The sequence below is a fragment of the Rhinolophus sinicus genome, linkage group LG06 (genome assembly GCF_036562045.2).
Source record: "Rhinolophus sinicus isolate RSC01 linkage group LG06, ASM3656204v1, whole genome shotgun sequence".
NCBI lineage: Eukaryota > Metazoa > Chordata > Mammalia > Chiroptera > Rhinolophidae > Rhinolophus > Rhinolophus sinicus.
The window spans coordinates 101,546,576-101,564,711 of record NC_133756.1 but is presented as its reverse complement, the minus strand read 5'-3'; the positions used below and the strand labels follow the sequence as shown (position 1 = coordinate 101,564,711).

The 18,136-nt window shown below is 37.8% G+C and overlaps 1 protein-coding gene across 3 annotated transcripts in view; it reads right to left on the bottom strand.

Moving 5' to 3' along the window:
- The window catches only part of MAML2 (mastermind like transcriptional coactivator 2), a 339,928-nt gene that overhangs the window by 233,449 nt on the left and 88,343 nt on the right, over positions 1-18,136 (bottom strand). Inside the window, exon 1 of one of the 3 annotated variants that reach the window (XM_074335574.1) lies at positions 6,940-6,988. The exons of the other annotated variants lie outside the window; for them this stretch is intronic. Within the exon in view, the coding sequence (XP_074191675.1) occupies positions 6,940-6,972 (33 nt within the window). The 5' untranslated portion in view covers positions 6,973-6,988. Of the gene's footprint in view, positions 1-6,939; positions 6,989-18,136 lie in introns of those variants that run through there. 3 annotated transcript variants of the gene reach the window in all.

The following is an 18,136-nucleotide window of genomic DNA, read 5'->3' as shown; positions in this document are numbered from 1 at the left end:
TTAAATACATAAAGAAATAAATTGCAACTGTTTCCTAGAAAGAGTGATTATACCTTTGCGTATTTTCTAATTAATTTTTTTGGAAGCAGTTGGGAGGATCCTGCAGGGTTCCTATCTCCTCCTCCAGGAGGCCTTCCAAAAACCTCAGGAGCCATAGAGAGCCCTCTGAGTCTCCACTTCTACCTAGATGCTCCTTTATCGGATAATGCCTTATATGTCACGTTATAAAGTATTTCCCGCCATGTGTCTAGTCTTTCTATCTAGACTGCAAGTGTCCTGCATATAGAAATATTGATTTCTATTTGTATTGTCCCCACAGTACCTGCCTTGGTGCCTTGAACACAATTAATCAATACATACAAATTGGTGAATTCATGTAAGAATTTACAAATGTTTGTTTCAGACAAATAGAGAATAAAAACCTGAACGAGCACTTCATTCCATCCTACCAGAAAAAAAGTAAAATCTACTATTCCAGAAATTTTCCATTATTTGGGGTATTTATTCAATTTTTGAAGAAACTGGAATCTTTGGGATGCAGAGAAATGTAGTCGCTTGGTTGCACTTTTATGTAACATTTTTGTCTTACAAAATCACAGATAGATATCAAAGGCAGGAAGGTGGGTGTGGATATGGAAAGCACAAACTTATTTGCTATATTTTGGTATCCTGAAACTAGAGAAACCTTTTCTTAAATAGGAAAGTATTATACTTAGGGTACAAACATTATTTTTATCACATTAGCAAGTTTTCAGAATTGTTATCCTCAATAAGATAATGTGAAAATTGAAATAGCTTCAAAAAACACTTAACGAAATATTGGCCATTTAATGAAAAATTTCCCACAATATGACTGATTGTCCCTTAGTTCCATTTTTAGAAAGAAAATCTTGTGCTATGTAGAATACAAATACGACGACAACATTTGTGGTAACATTTGTGCAAAAATTTCCAGGTTACAAAACTGCATCAAAATGCATTAAAATCTCTTTCCAAGATTTATACATTTTTGTTCTTTCAAATATAGATGTACATCTTGAGTCTCAGTTTAAATGCATTACTTCACTTAATGCTCTTTTAAAGATTTATACATATTGTTCTTTCAGTGATTTATACATATTGCTTTCCAATTTAGGAAACTGAAGTAGTTAAAATGTTGGAGGATCCGGATTGAATCTTACTTCCTTTATAGCATCCCATATGCAGAGATTAAGGCTACGTATACTAGCTCTCTTTCTTCAGATGGATAAATGAATACACAGAGAAGTTAAATGATTTACTAAAAGGCATATAGTGATGACTATCTCTTGGATTTCCTGATTTTCAAGACTGACAACATTAGATTATGCTGATTCGGTTTTGGCCAATCTGAGAGCTATAGGGTCCCCTGGTTCTCTGATTTTACCCATCTATATCTTTGGGGATGGCTGTTAGGAAACGGGATGATACTAAGCTTAATATGCTGTGATATCTGCAGATAGATGTGACACTTGCCTGGCTAATTAAAACCTTCTCAACCTAGAGAGGAGCTTTGTCAGAGATCACTGCATTCACTTCTGCACTTCCTTCCTTATTTAATGTTCTCATGGTCACATGAGATTACCAAATGCTCAGGTCCTGAGCTACATTTCCATGTTTAGTAAATCAGGAAATAGTGAAAGATGTGTCTTGTGACACTTTCATTCCAAACTTAGACTAGGCATGAGTATTTAATAACAAGTGAACAGACATAAATGAGAATGAGGTCCAGGTTTTAATAATCTGAACTGATATCTAAGACAATCTATAAGCAAAAAGTGCCCATGTGAGGGATTTTAATCAATATATTTCTCTATAAACTCTCCAGATTCCCACAAATGAAGTCAATGATTTCCTCTTTAATGTGCCACCATCTGTGCTCATCATCGCACCCCAAACATTTTAGTGTACTTGTTTTACACACCTGTCTTTTACATGTGAAGTCTCTAAGGGAAGGGACTATATTTTACCTATCTCTATATCTTTATTAACTTCAATAATGCTGGAACAGAGTAGATGCTAAATATGCTTGTTTCTTAAATACTGAATACATAGATGTTGGTGTAGTCTATGCCACTCAAGATTTTGTATTGGAACTGGAAAGAGAATTAATCATTCAATAGTTAATGGTACCTACTGAAGGAGGTAAAAGAAGGCAACAATGACAAGCACCCTGAGGACTTGGAAATGACAAAAATGAGATTTTCCTACATACAATGGATCAGAGAAGAGATGGGGGTGAAAGTCAACTACAGGAGACTAAGGCTTAACTGGAACTTAACCAGCTATAATTAAGAGCTTATGAAAAAAATTGCCGTTAGGAAAGAAGCTTGGTCACTCAGAGGATCATTGAGAGAATCACAGAGTAATCATCCAAGTAAGCACTGTCAAGTGTCCAAGCTTATCACACCAAAGGACACTTCTGGGCTGTGGGTAAGAATATCCTCATGGTAAAAATGTATCACTGGTCTCCTTGTTCTAATCCTTTGAACATTCAAACCATTTGACTAGTCACTTTTGCATCGATTCCATGCTCACCAAGAGTTCTGACAGCTATAATTGGACTCATGTAGCTTACTCAGAGGTAGATGATGCATTTGCCTGAAGACTTCGAGTCTAGTTATATTAGACAGCTATACTTCATACTGAAAACTAATAAACTGGCATTCTAATCAGCATCCATGAATCAGGTGAAAGTGAGTTTGCCTCTGGTTGATGTAGCAATGCATGGTCTCCTAACATTCCAGTCATTGTAGTTATGAATTTCAGGGCCAGACTCAGATTTTAACAAACCCCCCAAGATGATTCCTCCCTGTGGATGCTTATGGCCTTCCCTAAAGATCACATCTTTGGCTCCCCATAGCCATCTGCCTTTTCTTCAAACGGGTGAACAGATTATGTGCTTAACACCATGCTTTAAACCACTAGAGAGTGATCCCAGATAGCATATAATTAAGTGAGGAATTGTTTGGCACAAACTGAAAGTGCTACAGAAATTCCGAGAAAGTAAGGATCATTGTGGTGGGCAATTATCCAAGGAGAAATTGCTAAAGGCCTATGGTCTTAAGAGAGGACTTCATGTCATGGAATGTAGATGGTTGTAAAAGAGGAGAAGGGAATTTGTCACAGGAGGATGGACGTGGGTCCACAGATGTGGAGGCCAGAACACTGGGTCACCTTATTAGAGTCTTAAAACTACAGATTGGTCCACATGCCATCCTTTTACACCCTTCAGAATAAAACCTAGAGAATGATGAGAAAAGTAAGAAATAAGTCTTCTTATTCTTTGAGTTATAAGCATTAATGAAACAAAACAAAATAAAATGGAACCCAACATCCTATTATATGCCTAGTTTCAGAAGAAGGATATTAACCTTTTTGATTATTTACCTTTTAAGACCAATTTTTAAAAACCTTTATTTATTTTGAGTGTGTTTTGCCAGGACCCATCAGCTCCAAGTCAAGTAGTTGTTTCAATCTAGTTGTACAAGGTGCAGCTCACACTGGCCCATGAGGGGATTGAACCGGCAACCCTGGTGTTACGAGCATCATGCTATAACCAACTGGGCTAACAAGCCACCTGAAGACTAATTTTTGTAATGCTATCATTTATACAATGAGAACATTGACATGAATTTTTAAAGCAAACTGAGAAAAAAAATAAAACTAAGATAATCTCCAAAAGAAAGGCAAGTATGAATGCTAGTGTAAAGTTATTTATCATCCTAAATTCATTCTAGAGATTAACATGACCACAGCAAGTGAGGCTTTCTGGTAGTTAATTCCTAATAAAAGAAACTTTTAAATAGATAACTTTCCTTTCGATTACTCTCCAAATAACCTTTATAGATAGATAAAACTTTTATCTTTGAAAACGCAACATTGATAGTAGGGAAAAAGTTAGATATCTATATGCTTTTCTCCATTCTGTGTAATACCTAAGTAAAGAAGGAAGTAGAAAAGACGTAAAACAATTTTCTCCCAGTTCAATCCTGACAGATCATCCTTTCCCCTGCCACATCAGTCTTTGGTGGTAGGAAGAGAGGAAAGTGAAGAGCAGCAAAGAGGAGGGAGGAAGAACAAGAGGGAAAGGAGGAAAGTGGGGAGCAGGCAGAAAAAGGAGCTCGCACTTACTCAGATGAAATGGTGGCAGGTGAGGCTCCAAAATTAGAACTCTAGCCCTTCTCCCTATTCCTCGGCTCAGTCAACACTCCCTTCATCCTACTCTTTCCATCCTCCATGTAAGTCTTGCATCTGGATTGAGACCAGCAAAAACAATAGAATTCCTAAAGGATCACTTTCCAAACAAGTATGAGCATAGAAGAACCCGGTAAGTCTGCCATAGTAAGGGTGCTCTCATCTAATTCCAGATGTCGTAGGGCACTGGGCAGTTTAATGGGAAAGGGAGTTTTCCTTAGAGGCCAGCGATTGTTACGGAGCTAGGTATCCCCTCTGATTTGCCTCCTAAAGATCTCTCTCTCTCTGTCTCTCTCTTTCTCTCACACATGCATGCACGCACGCACGCTCACACACACAAGCTTAAAAAAACTTCAAGCTTTCTTTATGTTCCAGGAGGAATTTTACAAAAAAAAATAAAATAAAAAATACATATAGGTATCTTTTAGAAAAGCTTTACTTCATTTCTATTTCTTATCTGCTCTCAAACTGGAAAACTCTTTAGAATCCTGTTTCTGATAAAAAGATATATGCTTATTTTTTAAAGAGATTATTCAAGTTAACAAAACCCAACTGCAATAATAGAAGACCTCTGTTGTGAGTGTATTTAACTTCTGAAAGGCATATAGGAGCATAAATCTTCCATATTTAAGTGGAACAATAGTGACATAAGGACAATCCTGAAGAATGACTCTTCAATAGTTTGAAATTCTCATAAACAACCTTTCCCAGGAAAGCTATAAAAAGAGTCAGTTTTGCCTGAAACAGAGCAATCTTGTCTAACAAATAGCACCCTCTAGATCTTTGAAAAATTGACATTCTCCATGACAGATCAAATTTGTATGTGGCTCATAAAGAAGCTCCCAAGGAGAGTTTCATGCTTTTTTCCTCCTTCAGATCTAGAGCAAAGGTCAGCAAACTATGGCCTGTGTGCCAAATGTGGCCCCTGACTGTTTTTATAAATAAAGTTTTATTGGAACACAGACACACTGTTTACACATTGTCTATGGCTACTTTTGAATGTAAGGTCAGCGTTGAGTGGTTCTGACAGTAACCATATGGCCCACAAGTCTAAAATATTTACTGTTTGGCCTTTAAAGGACAAAATTTGCTATCTCCTGATCTAGAGGAATAATTTCCCTCTTGTGTCACTTCTTTATCCTGAAAGTCAGGATACCTGGATTTTAGATGGGATTCTGTCAGTAAACTGCTTTATGACCTTGGGAAACTAATCACTTTTCTCAGTTTGGCTTCTTATCTATAAAAGAAGGAGGTTAGCCCAGGTCACCATCTATTCCTTACTAATTCCCTCTAAATTTCTATGGTAAAGTGGGTAAAGACCTTTCCTCATAATATGATTTTTAAAGGAATCCAAATCAATTTGAAAATAAGCCTTTCTTCAAAATGCCAGTTCACAGTGAAACGTTTCACATCATTTCAAGCATTTAACAACCAAGTGATACCCTCTTGCTACCGTATCATGGACATGCCAGAAAGCTGCCGATTAGAGCTGGAGAGAGAATGTAAACAGCAGTAAAATCTGTTTCAGACAAGGCAGCACATCTGGCCCCCACTTTCCTAGAACAGATGTACTGCACTGCTTGTGCCAGACATAAATGCTCTTTTCTGTCATGTGTTTGGTAAGTGAGCATTCTATCTCTGCCACAGTTCCGGGATCCTGAGGGAAATGGCAGGAGTCCTTACACCAAAAAAGCCCTCTGAATTGATGACAAAACATCAGGGCAAAAGTTCTTTGCAGGAATGGGACTGTGCGTCGTCAGAAACTGAGTGCTATGGGCATATTCTGCGTTACACAATTTCTCTCTAGACACATGATATAGGCTATACAAATAAAGAAATGAGAATAGAGCCATAGTCTCTCCTAAACTCTCCACAACAACCAAGGATCTTTTGCAGTTGCTATCATGACAAAAGAAAAGACTTGAGATACGATGTGCATTACCTTAAAAGTAAAATCACCTGAAGAGCTTTAAATAGATGGCCGAAAATGCACCAGACCTCAGTGCCAATGACTATGTCTTTACAACCAAAAAGTCTGTTATCTTTAATACAAACATTTTTCTTCCATTTCTTTTCTGCCTGGAAAATAAAGGTGTCTGGGGGTATCAGAGCGTCTCTGAACCAGAAATGATTGGTTCTTGGTTGGTCTCCATAGCAGGGGATTTTGAATAAGAACAAGCGCACAGGGAATTTAGAAAGCATAATGAATGCTCACCCACTTTAAAACATTATATTTCAAAACAGAAAGGAGCGCCTAACAAAGGGAGCCACTTGAGAGTTTTTATAAAACCCAAAGAGAAGCAACCCTACCAATAACATTCCGAGCTTGGTTAACATCGTCTCATAAACATCTTCTATTGTATGCTGAGTTCTCTGTATTTACATAATATAGTTTGGCTGGCACCTTTGCTTTGAATACATAGTGCCTTTCTTTGCAAGAAAAAGACATTAGTGTGCACCGTCTATCATTTCTGCTAGATCATCTTCCAAAATCCCCAAGAACAGCACTATCTGCTTTTCTCTCTTACAGAGAAACCTCTGAACTGGATGTTAATATTTTGCAGACCAAGCAAGAACCAAAATGGATTAAAAAAATCTAAGCTGGCATATCTGCATCAGCCGAAGGGGCTTCAAAGGAAGAGCTGCAGTGTTAAGCTGATTACCAAGCTGTGGCTCTCCCTTGCCCTGCCCCTCCCCCGAGTTCTGTATTTTACAGTATTTTACCTTTGCTTCTGGGCCAGTCAGTATTCTTCTCATCCTCCCAGATCCTGCGTAAGTCCCATCTCTATGATAACACTTCTCTCTAGTCCTCACAATGCTTTGAACATAGAAGGGGCTTATAAATATTGTTGGTTTGTTTGAAACTCTTCCTGGATGACCTCAGCCCATGTTGATCTCTACCTTCCTGAACTCCTTTGAGATTTACTGTATCCCACACAATTAACACCTTCTTATCCTTGGCTCTATCTAATAGCCTCTACCACATAATACATTTCATTTCTTTAAAATTGTTACATGTGAATTGGGCTTTTGTTTTGTTTTTTCTCCAATTAGATTGTCCGCTCTCCATGTCAGGTGAAGCTGTTTCCCGTGATATCTAGCAAACTGTTAGGCACAAAGGAAACAGCCAATAAATACGTTTTTGTCAATCAACAGCAGTTTTCACATTGCTTGAAAGGTCACGTAGCTTGCTAGCTGCGTTGCGGGCGAATACAGATCAAACTTTTATATCAACAATAGCAGAAAGGTCGTACAGGTGAAATCCCCAAATGGGATAGTTTTAATAAATATGTATGAAATCTCAGGCCCAAATGAAAGGGATTGTTTCTGTCATTATTTGCAAGACCAAATAGCTAAACATGTTAATGAAGAGATAAGTAAACGTGGAGGGATATCTACAGAATTCATATATATAGTAAGAGTATAACATTTAACTAATGGATCCAGTACAGGCCAAAAAGGCTACTAAATTTATCAATTCATTCCTTCACTCATTAAGATAATAATCATGTATTTAGTCTGGTTTTGGAAAACTACATAGTCTTTTACAGCATGCCTAGTTTCATCAAGGCTCACAGATTTCCAAATCTTTTACACCTTGTTCATTGTTGAGAATGCCTCTGCAATGAAAGGAATCCTCCAGGCTAATGTTTTATTTCAACAAACACTTTTTGTGGATGCATCTTGACAAGTCAAACATCTGTGTGTGTGTGTGTTTTTTTAACTAGAAACCTCAACTAAATTGACTTACTACATTGATAAAATTCAGAAAATTACTCAGTATTTTGCTTTGTACTGCTTGTATGGATGGGGCCTAATGCTTTCCATGCTACCAAATTAGTACTTAAGTGGTTAAAGTAACCAAAGAAGCTTTTGAACACTCCATGCCAGCTGTGTTCTAAAGAGAATTAGACCTGAAATACCCAGCTCTGAGGACAAGCAATTAGTATAGGGCTTTAGTTGTTCAGCTGTGGGTTTCATTAATATGGAAGAGACAATAAAACTGTTATTTACACTATGATCAAGTTTGATTTAAGCATTTCATGCTTGGACACCTCACATATGAAACCAGTGATGGGTTTGTATAAAGGAGAAGAACAATATTAAGCTCATCAGACACAAAACAAAACTAAGCCAAGGAATATTTGTGTTACGTTTCAAGACAAGTAACACATTCTTTAGTTCCAAGCGAGAGAAGATCTATTTGTTCTGTAAGAGGCTAACCTCTGGAAATAATTTGGGAGACCAAAGGAAAAAAGAACCCAGTTTCAAATGAAATCTCCGTTTTGAGTCCAAGCTTTGCTGTCTCCGCAGTGGCATTTCCACGACTGCTGTGTTGTCACTGTCCAAAACTCCCCCACAAAGAAGTTTAGGTTCAGCTCCTGAATCAATAACTTCTTTCCAATGTTTCATTGTAGTTATTACTGCTACAGATAAAACTTCCCTTTCTAAATATGATATGTTGAGACTCACTTGCTAATGTTTTCCCCCAGCTTTCTTGGTATATAATTTACATATAATATTGTGTATATTTAAGGTGTATAATGTGATGATTTGATATACAGCAGGTCTTCAGATAACGTCCTTTAGTTCACTGTTGTTTTGTTATAACATTGATTAGGAAAAAAAAAGATCGATTCCTGGCCGGGGCCACTGAGTCTCAAAACCTCCTGATATACCCCAACTTTCAAGATACTTTACAGTGTTGTTAACTATAGCTGTACATTAGATCCCCAGAAACTTATTCATCTTATAACTGGAACTTTGTATCTTTTGACCGTCATCACCCATTTCCTTCACCTCCCCAGCCCCTGGCAACCACCAATCTATTCACTGTTTTTATGAGTTCAGGTTTTTCAGATTCCACATATAAGTGAGATCATACAATATTTGTCTGCTAATGAGTTAATGAGCCAGAAATTACTACAAGATTAATCAAGAAACGTGGCTTATTCAAGTGTCTGGTATTAACAGAGCTAGTGAGATAAAGAACCTGTTCACAAAATGGTGTAGAAAATTTTTCAGTCACTGATGGATTATAGTTATTGGAAGCTTCTTGGAGAAACAGAACTAAGCAGGAAGGAATTTAATAGGGATTTTTGAAGGGTCATTGCCCAAAGGAGTAAGCAGCAAATTTGGGCTTCAGGAGACCATGGAGAAAACAGAGAATGAAGAGGTATTTTGACCAAAGTCCAAGCCAGAAACAGCATGTGACACCAGGACTTAACCTAAAAGGCACAAACTGGCAGCCAGGAGTAACACAGGTTGACACAACTACAATTGCAACAAAAGATGTAAATCATGATAACATTTTTAGGAATGTGAGAACTGATTTATTAAATGCTTAAGCTTCCACTGTATGGCCCAATCCCTCTGACTGCCATAAAGTAAATGCTGTGCTATTCTCTAAATGACTGGAAGGTAAGTGTGGGGTTTGGATGATTTAATACATTGGAAGGAGATAGAAAAGGCTCTAGGTTGCAGCTCACTGAGGTGGAATTTCTTCCTTTCCCTGAGTAATGGCAGTAGAAGAGATGGAAGTAAATAGCTGTTGACTCCTGTTGGAGGACATTACTGTCAGTGCTACCATTTCTCTAAGGTAGGTCTCCTCAGAAATCCGAGAACAGACTGATACAAAGACTTTGGATGTCTTGGCCAATTTCAGAGTAAGGGCAGATTGCTGGGACAGAATCAACATCTTTGAGAGTTTTGGTTTTCCTAAAAACTGAGGCCATATATAATGTGATTATAATTTTTCATGGTTAGGAGTTGATACATTATTAAGTGTGAATTGATATACCTTTAGTTTCCTATATGTTTTTGAATGCAAGGTACAGGGGATTCAAGGAAAAGAAAGTCACAAGCCCTGGTTTCAAATTCAAGCGCTACCCTTTTTACAAACTTGTCCACTTGGAGTTTCCACTTGGAGTCTGTGTTTTATCATGAGAAAATAGAATAATGGCACCTACGTCGTAGAGCAGAATGGTGATCGTGTGATGGAGCAGATTGGGGACTCAATGTTGTAGGTATACCAGTAAATTCTCCAATATTAGTATTCTTTACTCTCTGACAACTACTACAGCTGCCCATCTCTTACCACTTAGGAGCTGCAGTTTTCTCATTGGTAAAAGAGGAAAAATGTTGATTCTGAACAAAGTGGTTGTGGCGATCAATTGAGATTAAGGGAGTGTTTCTTGTTATTTTGGCTTCATAGGCATAATCATTAGTTTCAGTCTATGAGGAAATATTCACCAGTAACTTTTTTCTTTGTGGCTATATAGCACTTTGATTTATAATCTACATTAAAGACAAAAGCTAAATAAAAGCTAAGGGTCTGTGCCTTGGAACTCTAAATCACCATTAAAATAAACCATTTGGAAAACTCGATTAGCTGTTCAATTTTATACTGTGATTATTCTTTCCCCAGGTTTTCCTCACAGACAAAAATAGAAAATTTGGTTTGTTTTTCACAGTATTAAGAAAAGCTGAGGAACTGTCTGTGTCAGTGTTATATATTTAGTGGATTTATTATTATTATTGCAATGCTTTGGCACAGCTCAATTTTAAATGCAATTACCGCATTATAATCTTGGCGAAACCCACTGTTCCAAATAATGCTCTCATGTACAAATGAGTCTTCCTACCAAATGAAAACTGCCAAGGGAAAGGTACTGTTATATTATACAAAAATGAAAAGTCTCACTGAAGGGCAGAATAACCATAAATTTCATTTCAAAGGCATACATTATATACACAATTTTTTTTTAAAAGTTGTAATTAATATGTCTAATACTCCTGAAATAGCATTCTAATATATAATATAATTCACTGTAGGGTATGTAGGCAGCCTGCATCAGAGCATCTCCCTATGCTGTGAACTAGAAACAATATCAGACTCAATGTGTTGAAATATTTCTGCAACTTTATTGAGAATATAAGATAAACAGTGATTGCAGTGTGGTCAGAAGACTCTGGAACCATTTTTTTCACCAACACCATATGTTGGTGTGAGGTAAAGTTTTTATAAGTGTGTATTTATAAATGTCTCCAATAACTTATAGTATTTTCACCAATTCTGCATTACGATAATATATGGTCTTTCCAACATAAAAGCTTTCTTGCTTCAGTATAAAAACCAACTCTGAAATGAGGACTTACCAGAAGTAGCTTTTATTTTCTACTAGGTGATCCTTCTGGGCAGGTAAGTGTTTAGCTTTTCTTTTCAATATCTACTGGAAAACCTTTCTTGAAACATTACAGGAGGCTGATGACTACTCCCCTATTCTAGTGGTTCTCAGTAGGGGGTAATCTTGCCCCCAGGAGATATTTGGCAATGCTTGGAGACATTTTTGGGTGTCACAACTGGAGGGGAGGGTACTGGCACCTAGTAGGTAGAGGTGAGAGGTGTTGCTAAACATCCTACAATGCAGGGGACAGCCCCACATGAAAAGGAATTATCTGTCCCAAACTGTCAATAGTGTTGAGGTTCAGAAACACTGTCCTCTGTTTTGTATCTCTGTCTGAGAACATAACAGATATTGCCCCCTAACACTCACTGCCTCAGTCAGTGTCCCTGAGACAGTCATCCATGCAAAGGTCAACCTAAGAGCAGAGGCCAAACCCTTCATTTCCTGCTGGGATCCCAGAAGCAATGTCAGTGCACAGATCCAAACCAGTGGGCTCTTGGTTTGTTTCAGGTTAGATCTGTGGAATTTTTTGAAGTTCTAATTTTGTTTTGTTCAATCGTTTTAGAAAATATGTTCAAGTATTGTACTGGTTTGAACTAGTTCATTAAGTCTATTTTGGACATGTTTTGGTTCACTTACAACATTAATATTTGGGTTTTGTTCAGTTCAGAGTGCTGCACATTAGTGAAATTCTGGCTTTTGGTTATGGTTACTTGGTTTATGGGTTGCATTAGTGCCCATGTGAGTGTAATTGGAGAAGAGAATTGAAGCCCATCACCACCCTGGCCGCTAAAGCCTTCTGTATGCCAAAGGAGTCAATTCTCTCTTTACTTTGTTTTGCTGGAGGACTCAATAGTGCAAGCACCAAAACAAGATTTGTAGGATGTATTGACTCCCTACTTTCTGTTGCCTGGTTTAAAATTCTAAGACTTGACCAAGAAAAGTAATTTATTTCATATTATATTTATGAAAAGGTATAATAGTCTCAATACTTTGAGTCTTCCTGAAATTGTTTACTTGAGTACACTGTGAAGAAAAAAGAAAGGAAAAAAAAAGTTCTTAAAAATCTCCAGGGATTAAAAAAAAAAAAAAGCCCCTTTACCCTTATTTTGCAACGGCCGTGGCTGTGAAATCATCAGACTGAAAAATACTGGAGGAGTGTTGAGGGTGGAATTTGACTGACAAGATTTCCTTAAGGCTGTAAACAAACCAAATTCATTAAGAGAAAGAAACAGAGGTGGCAGATTTCATCATAAAATGGGGAAAACAGTTTCCAGCTGAATTATAGATACAGCACAAAACAGTTGTACATTTTTTTTTTTTAATTTCAGTTTCTGCAAGCTGAAACAAAACGTTTCAATTGGCTCAGTTCATGAAAGCCATCTGCACCTGCTCACAAAACAGCTTAAAGAAAAAAAATCTGCAGGAAGGATTTTAACTTATAGAGACAATAAGCAATAGCCTCTGGCACACAGGCACAGATAAAGGAGGAGCAGTAAGAAGCAAGGGTATCGTAATTTTTTAAAACTACCAATAAATAATAATCTAAAATCAGCTTGCAGCACTATTTCAGTTTTACCTGTGGCAGCTACACTTGCCTGTTCTGGTTGTGTGTTAAAAAGTTAGGCGATTAAAATTCAATTATATGGGGTTTTCTTTTATGTAGCCTAGGGTTGAATGAATTACTGGCAGGAAACTTTAGCTCATGAATTCAATCAAAAATGCTTTCATTTGTCAGAACTGCTTCCTGCCTGTCTCTTTTAAACATCTGCTTCTCCAGTTCAGGGAGAAAACACACACACACACACACACACACACACACACACACACACACACACCTCTTTGTTAAAATAAGCAATCTCTCACACACACACCTCTTTGTTAAAATAATAAGCAATCACACACACACACACACACACACACACCTCTGTTAAAATAAGCAATCTCTCACACACACACATACACACACACACACTCACACACCTCTTTGTTAAAATAATAAGCAATCACCAAAACTTCCCTTGCAAAAGTTACAGATTCTCTCTTAAACACACACTTGCTCCCAGTAGAGTTTATTTAATATATCTTTAATAGCTTCCTTGTACTCCTCTCTTCCTTTCCGCTTTTAAATTCTGGAAAATCTCAAGTTGACAAAAGGAGACATTTTTAAAATGCGAACCTTCGCAGGGATAAGTCCCGGCCAGCCTGCAGGCCAATGAGAAGCAAGCAAGGCAGCGAGGTGGGGGAGGGGGTCGGCTGTCGGGAATTGCTCTCGCTCCTTAAATGGCAGGCACTTCCTGCCAGAAAAGGCCAGCTCGGCACAAACAGAAATGGGGTAGGAAAAAAAGCAGGAGGTGTTGCTCAAGTTCCAACAATCTGCGCGTGTCCACGCTCGCGCGGAGCAGGACCTCAGCCGTCCTGGCTCAGGCCTCGCTGGAGCCATCACCTGAGGAATCCACAGCTTTTCCTCACCCATCTCACAGTGCTGTTAACCCCACGCCGCCAAGAAGGAATGCCCAGATGTTAGGAGAAAAACTGAAGGAGCCTTGCGAACAGCCATCCTTCTTTGAGCAAGACCTAAGTCCTTTACTCCACCCGCCCGCCCTTCCTCTGCGCTGAGGAACTTCTTTTTGGTAAACTGACTCAAGGGCAGACCTCAGTGGTTTACTCCTTTGCCTAAAAATCATGCTGTTTCTTCCTGTAGAGATGTCTGGAGTGAAAATTAGTAAAACGTGAAGTTGTGTTACCTAATGATCTCAATCCCATTTCAGATCTTTTAAAATATTATCACCCCTCTTGAGAGCTTCTGTCACCTAAAGGGAAAGACATCTGCTTTAAGAACGCTTACCTAGACCTTACCAACTTTTAAAACTACAATGGTGATGCTTTAAAAAGACATGGTACATAATACAACCAGCTGTTGGATCATGCTGAAACAGAAGATGTTTTCATAGCTAAGCTATGCTTGTAATTCTATAAGTAGAAAAGGAAACTACTGGTTATGTACTCTTCATATTCTTATGGATAGAAGAGGTTGAACTGTAATGATTAGAAAAATACTGGTATTCCCAAATGTACTACAATCAGTACAGTCATAATTTCTACATTTTATTATTCACTCAAATTAAAAAACAAAACAAAACACAGGTTATTTGGTTAAAGCCATTTATTGTTAACAACAGTAATAATATTCGCTAACATTTCTGAGATCTCACTATGTACCATTTGTAATGCATTCATTTTGGTATCAAAGTTCTTTGCATGTATGACTGCATTTTATCCCCACAACCCTATGTAGAACTGTACTATGCATATTTGAAGAAAAAGAGATTTAGATCATTAATTTGCTGTAGGCCAGAGACTTAGTAGATAGTAAAGCTGTGACTTGTACTGGACACCTGGAGTCTCAAAGCATAGCACACTATTGAAACATCCGTCCATCTACCTGTCTACGCATGCATGCATCCATCCATCCATCCATCCATCCATCCATCCATCCATCCATCCAGTACAAAATGCCTATTATTTGGAAGACACAGTCAAGTAAGTGAGACCGATGCACACAAAACATTTTTTTAAAAAATATACATCTATTTTATCCCTTTGAAACATAAGGAACATGAGATATCTTAACATGTCAGATGTCAGATTAATTACACACTGAACTGTAGAAACAATGAATAGTACAAGAAAAATAAATAAAAAGTCAGTGAAACTGATATCAACAAGAAATCCAATACTTCTTTGACATATAAAATATAACACTCAAGGTATTTCTCCAAAGACCATTTTTTTCTTGAATTTTCCAAAGAATTTTCAAAAATAAATTCAGGGAGCATTTGGGAATAGTAAGTTTCCAAAACAAAACGTGCATAGCTAGATTTGTTTGTGAATTTTACCATTTTCTCTTTCAGTGGACAGTTCATTGGACAAATTAAAATTTTACCCTAGACAGGATGTGAGAATGTTTTTGTAAATCACAATTTACAGTATATTAATGCCATGTGAAAGTTTTCTTTCCCAAAGAAGAACCCACATGAAACTTGGTTATTAAATCTTAAATAAACCTTTCTTACATACCTAGAAGCCTCAAATTGAAATTACCTATAAATGGGTTTTAGATTTCTTTTTAGTTTAATTCCTGACTATATAGGGCAAAAGTTTACATCCTTTATATAAACTTCTGCTTTGGGTTAAAACCAATAAATCCTCATTTTGAGGTTTCATCTGAAATGCAGCAAGTTGGTTGATTTACTTCAATACAAGTTTGCATGGGTTATAAAATTGTAACCCAATTTAAGCTATTTCTACCAGAATCACACAATTATATTTAATTCTGTGCATTTCACGTTCAACAACAATGAGAAGGCTTATCATGTGCCATGTACTATGCTAGGCACTAGGAACCCAAAGGTACATAAAACACAGTCCCTATGCTAGAAAAAGTTATTAGACTCATGAAAGACACCAACAGGTTAATACATCTTAAGAACTGGGTAAATGCAAAAAATGAAGCGTAACCCAAATGTGCAAGGACTTATAAGAAAGAGTGATCAATTCAGGGAAGGCCTCTTCTTTACAAAGCATCTCATTCATCCATTCAATAAATATTTATTGGATTTTGAAGGATAAGGAAGTGTTTATAGGTGGGGAAGTTAGAAGAAACATCATATGTAAAAGCACGAAGTTCTGAAAGGGATTTCACGTTCAGGTTCATGGTTGAAATATGCCAAAAATGCAGTGGAAGCATGAGGGTACAAGGGATTGATCTGGTCTGCGGTGTCAAGGAATGTATCAGAGAAGAGAAGACACGAGCTACCTCTTGAATGTGTCCACAAACTCTCCTTGCAAACTCATAATTCTGAAAGCCATTTAGGGTACAGTACAGATTAAGTGCTCAACTCCTTTGAATATCGAACTGGTGAGAAAATTCTTGTGACGTTTCAGTAAAAGTCTGGATGGAGTCAAATGTACCCAACTCATTTGATGAGGAATAATTAAGTGTTCCCACATGCACAGCAGAGAAAGCTCAGACTGCACTTACTGCAGTGTGACACCCAGGAATATAGTTACCCATGGTGACCGATCAATGCATCTGACACATAAGGTTTGAGGTCTGCTCCCAGGACACCACTGAGGACATGCACGGAGTTTGTTAGTTAAGACTGGAAGAACCACCTCCTTGGGACTAGCCGTTCTCACAGACTCCTCACCCTGTCTCAATTGTTAATTACAAGTGAAACAAGGACATGATTCATACCCCCAGTTGCTTTTCTTTTCATGTGTAGCATGATCAAAAGAATAATTATACAGAGAGGAATTCTGCAAAGACAAAAATTGCGTGTGATCTCCTTACATAAGGACCTCAGTGTGCCGCTGGAAACCCTCTGATTTGTTCTGTTGACTGGCAGCTTCAGGTTACAAACAGGGAACAGAGAGCCCTCATTAACATCTTCCTAGCCTCCAACAAATATAGAGTCAGCTCAACACACCCATTTAGTCTTGACATATCAGATGCAGACCGTGCAAAAATAATAAACCTTAGTAAACAGTTTGACAACTTCTGAGGAAAGAGAAAGGGGGCACATACAGCTCAGTTAAGCAATTCCAGAGAGTTTGGAGACCTTGCTAAGAGAAGAATTCTGAGATAATTCAGTGGCTAAAAAACAAAGTCACTATGCTTTTAAACTCTTCCCACACACTCTTGCTAAACATCTCATACTCCCACCCCAACCCACATACGCATGAAGCCTAGATCAGGAAGGGAAAAGGTCACATTTCCTATGGGGAAATTGTAGCATTTTTTAAATTTTTTTTTACTAGATTGGCAGATTGGAGACTGCTTTCCAAAAATTAATTTCAGCCCAGTTAAATCCAACTTGGTCCACCTTGTTGATGCCCCTGCCTCTGCAGAGCAGAAGGTACCTGAAGAAAACCATACACTCGAGATTGCCAGGGTCACACTTAAATTCTGGACCACTAATCTCAATGGGGCCATCAGTGCTGTACCAATTCTAGTACATTTTTCTGGCTCCATCCTGCATGGCTATTTCATACCTCTGTCCTCAAACCTTCAGCACCCTCTGTCCAATTCTTCATCCCAATTACTGGATGAACTTGTTTCCTATTTCACTGAAAAAAACATGAAGAGCGCGTCCACAACCTCCCACCAGCACGGCTAACCACTTAACCGATCCTTTATACCTGCCTCTCCAATATGGTACTCACAAGCTACACGTGGCTAATGATCACATGTAGTCCAAATTGAGATGTGCTTTTTGTGCACTGGATTTTGAAACTTTAATATTACAAACAAATGTAAAATTGCATTAATAATTGTTTATATTCAGTAAATGTTTTAATAATTTGCATATACTGGGTTAAATAAAATCATTAAAATTAATTTCTGGTTTTTTTACTTTTGTAAATGTGGCTACTAGAATTTTTACATTACGTGAATGCCTCACATTGCATTTCTATTGGACAGTGCTGCTCTATTCTCTGCTGTTACTATGAAAGAACTACCCATACTTTCCGTTAAGAACAAGCCATCCCCTCCCTGTGCATTAGAATGCTTTCCTCCCTCACTCCTATGGCCTTCACTCCAGAAATTTTCCCTGCTTTCCCCTTCTTCATCAATTTCTCCCCTCTAATTGGATCATTCTCATCTGTATGCAAACATGCTGCTAGATTTCCCAAAAAACAAACAAACCAAAAACCCTTAACCATGTATC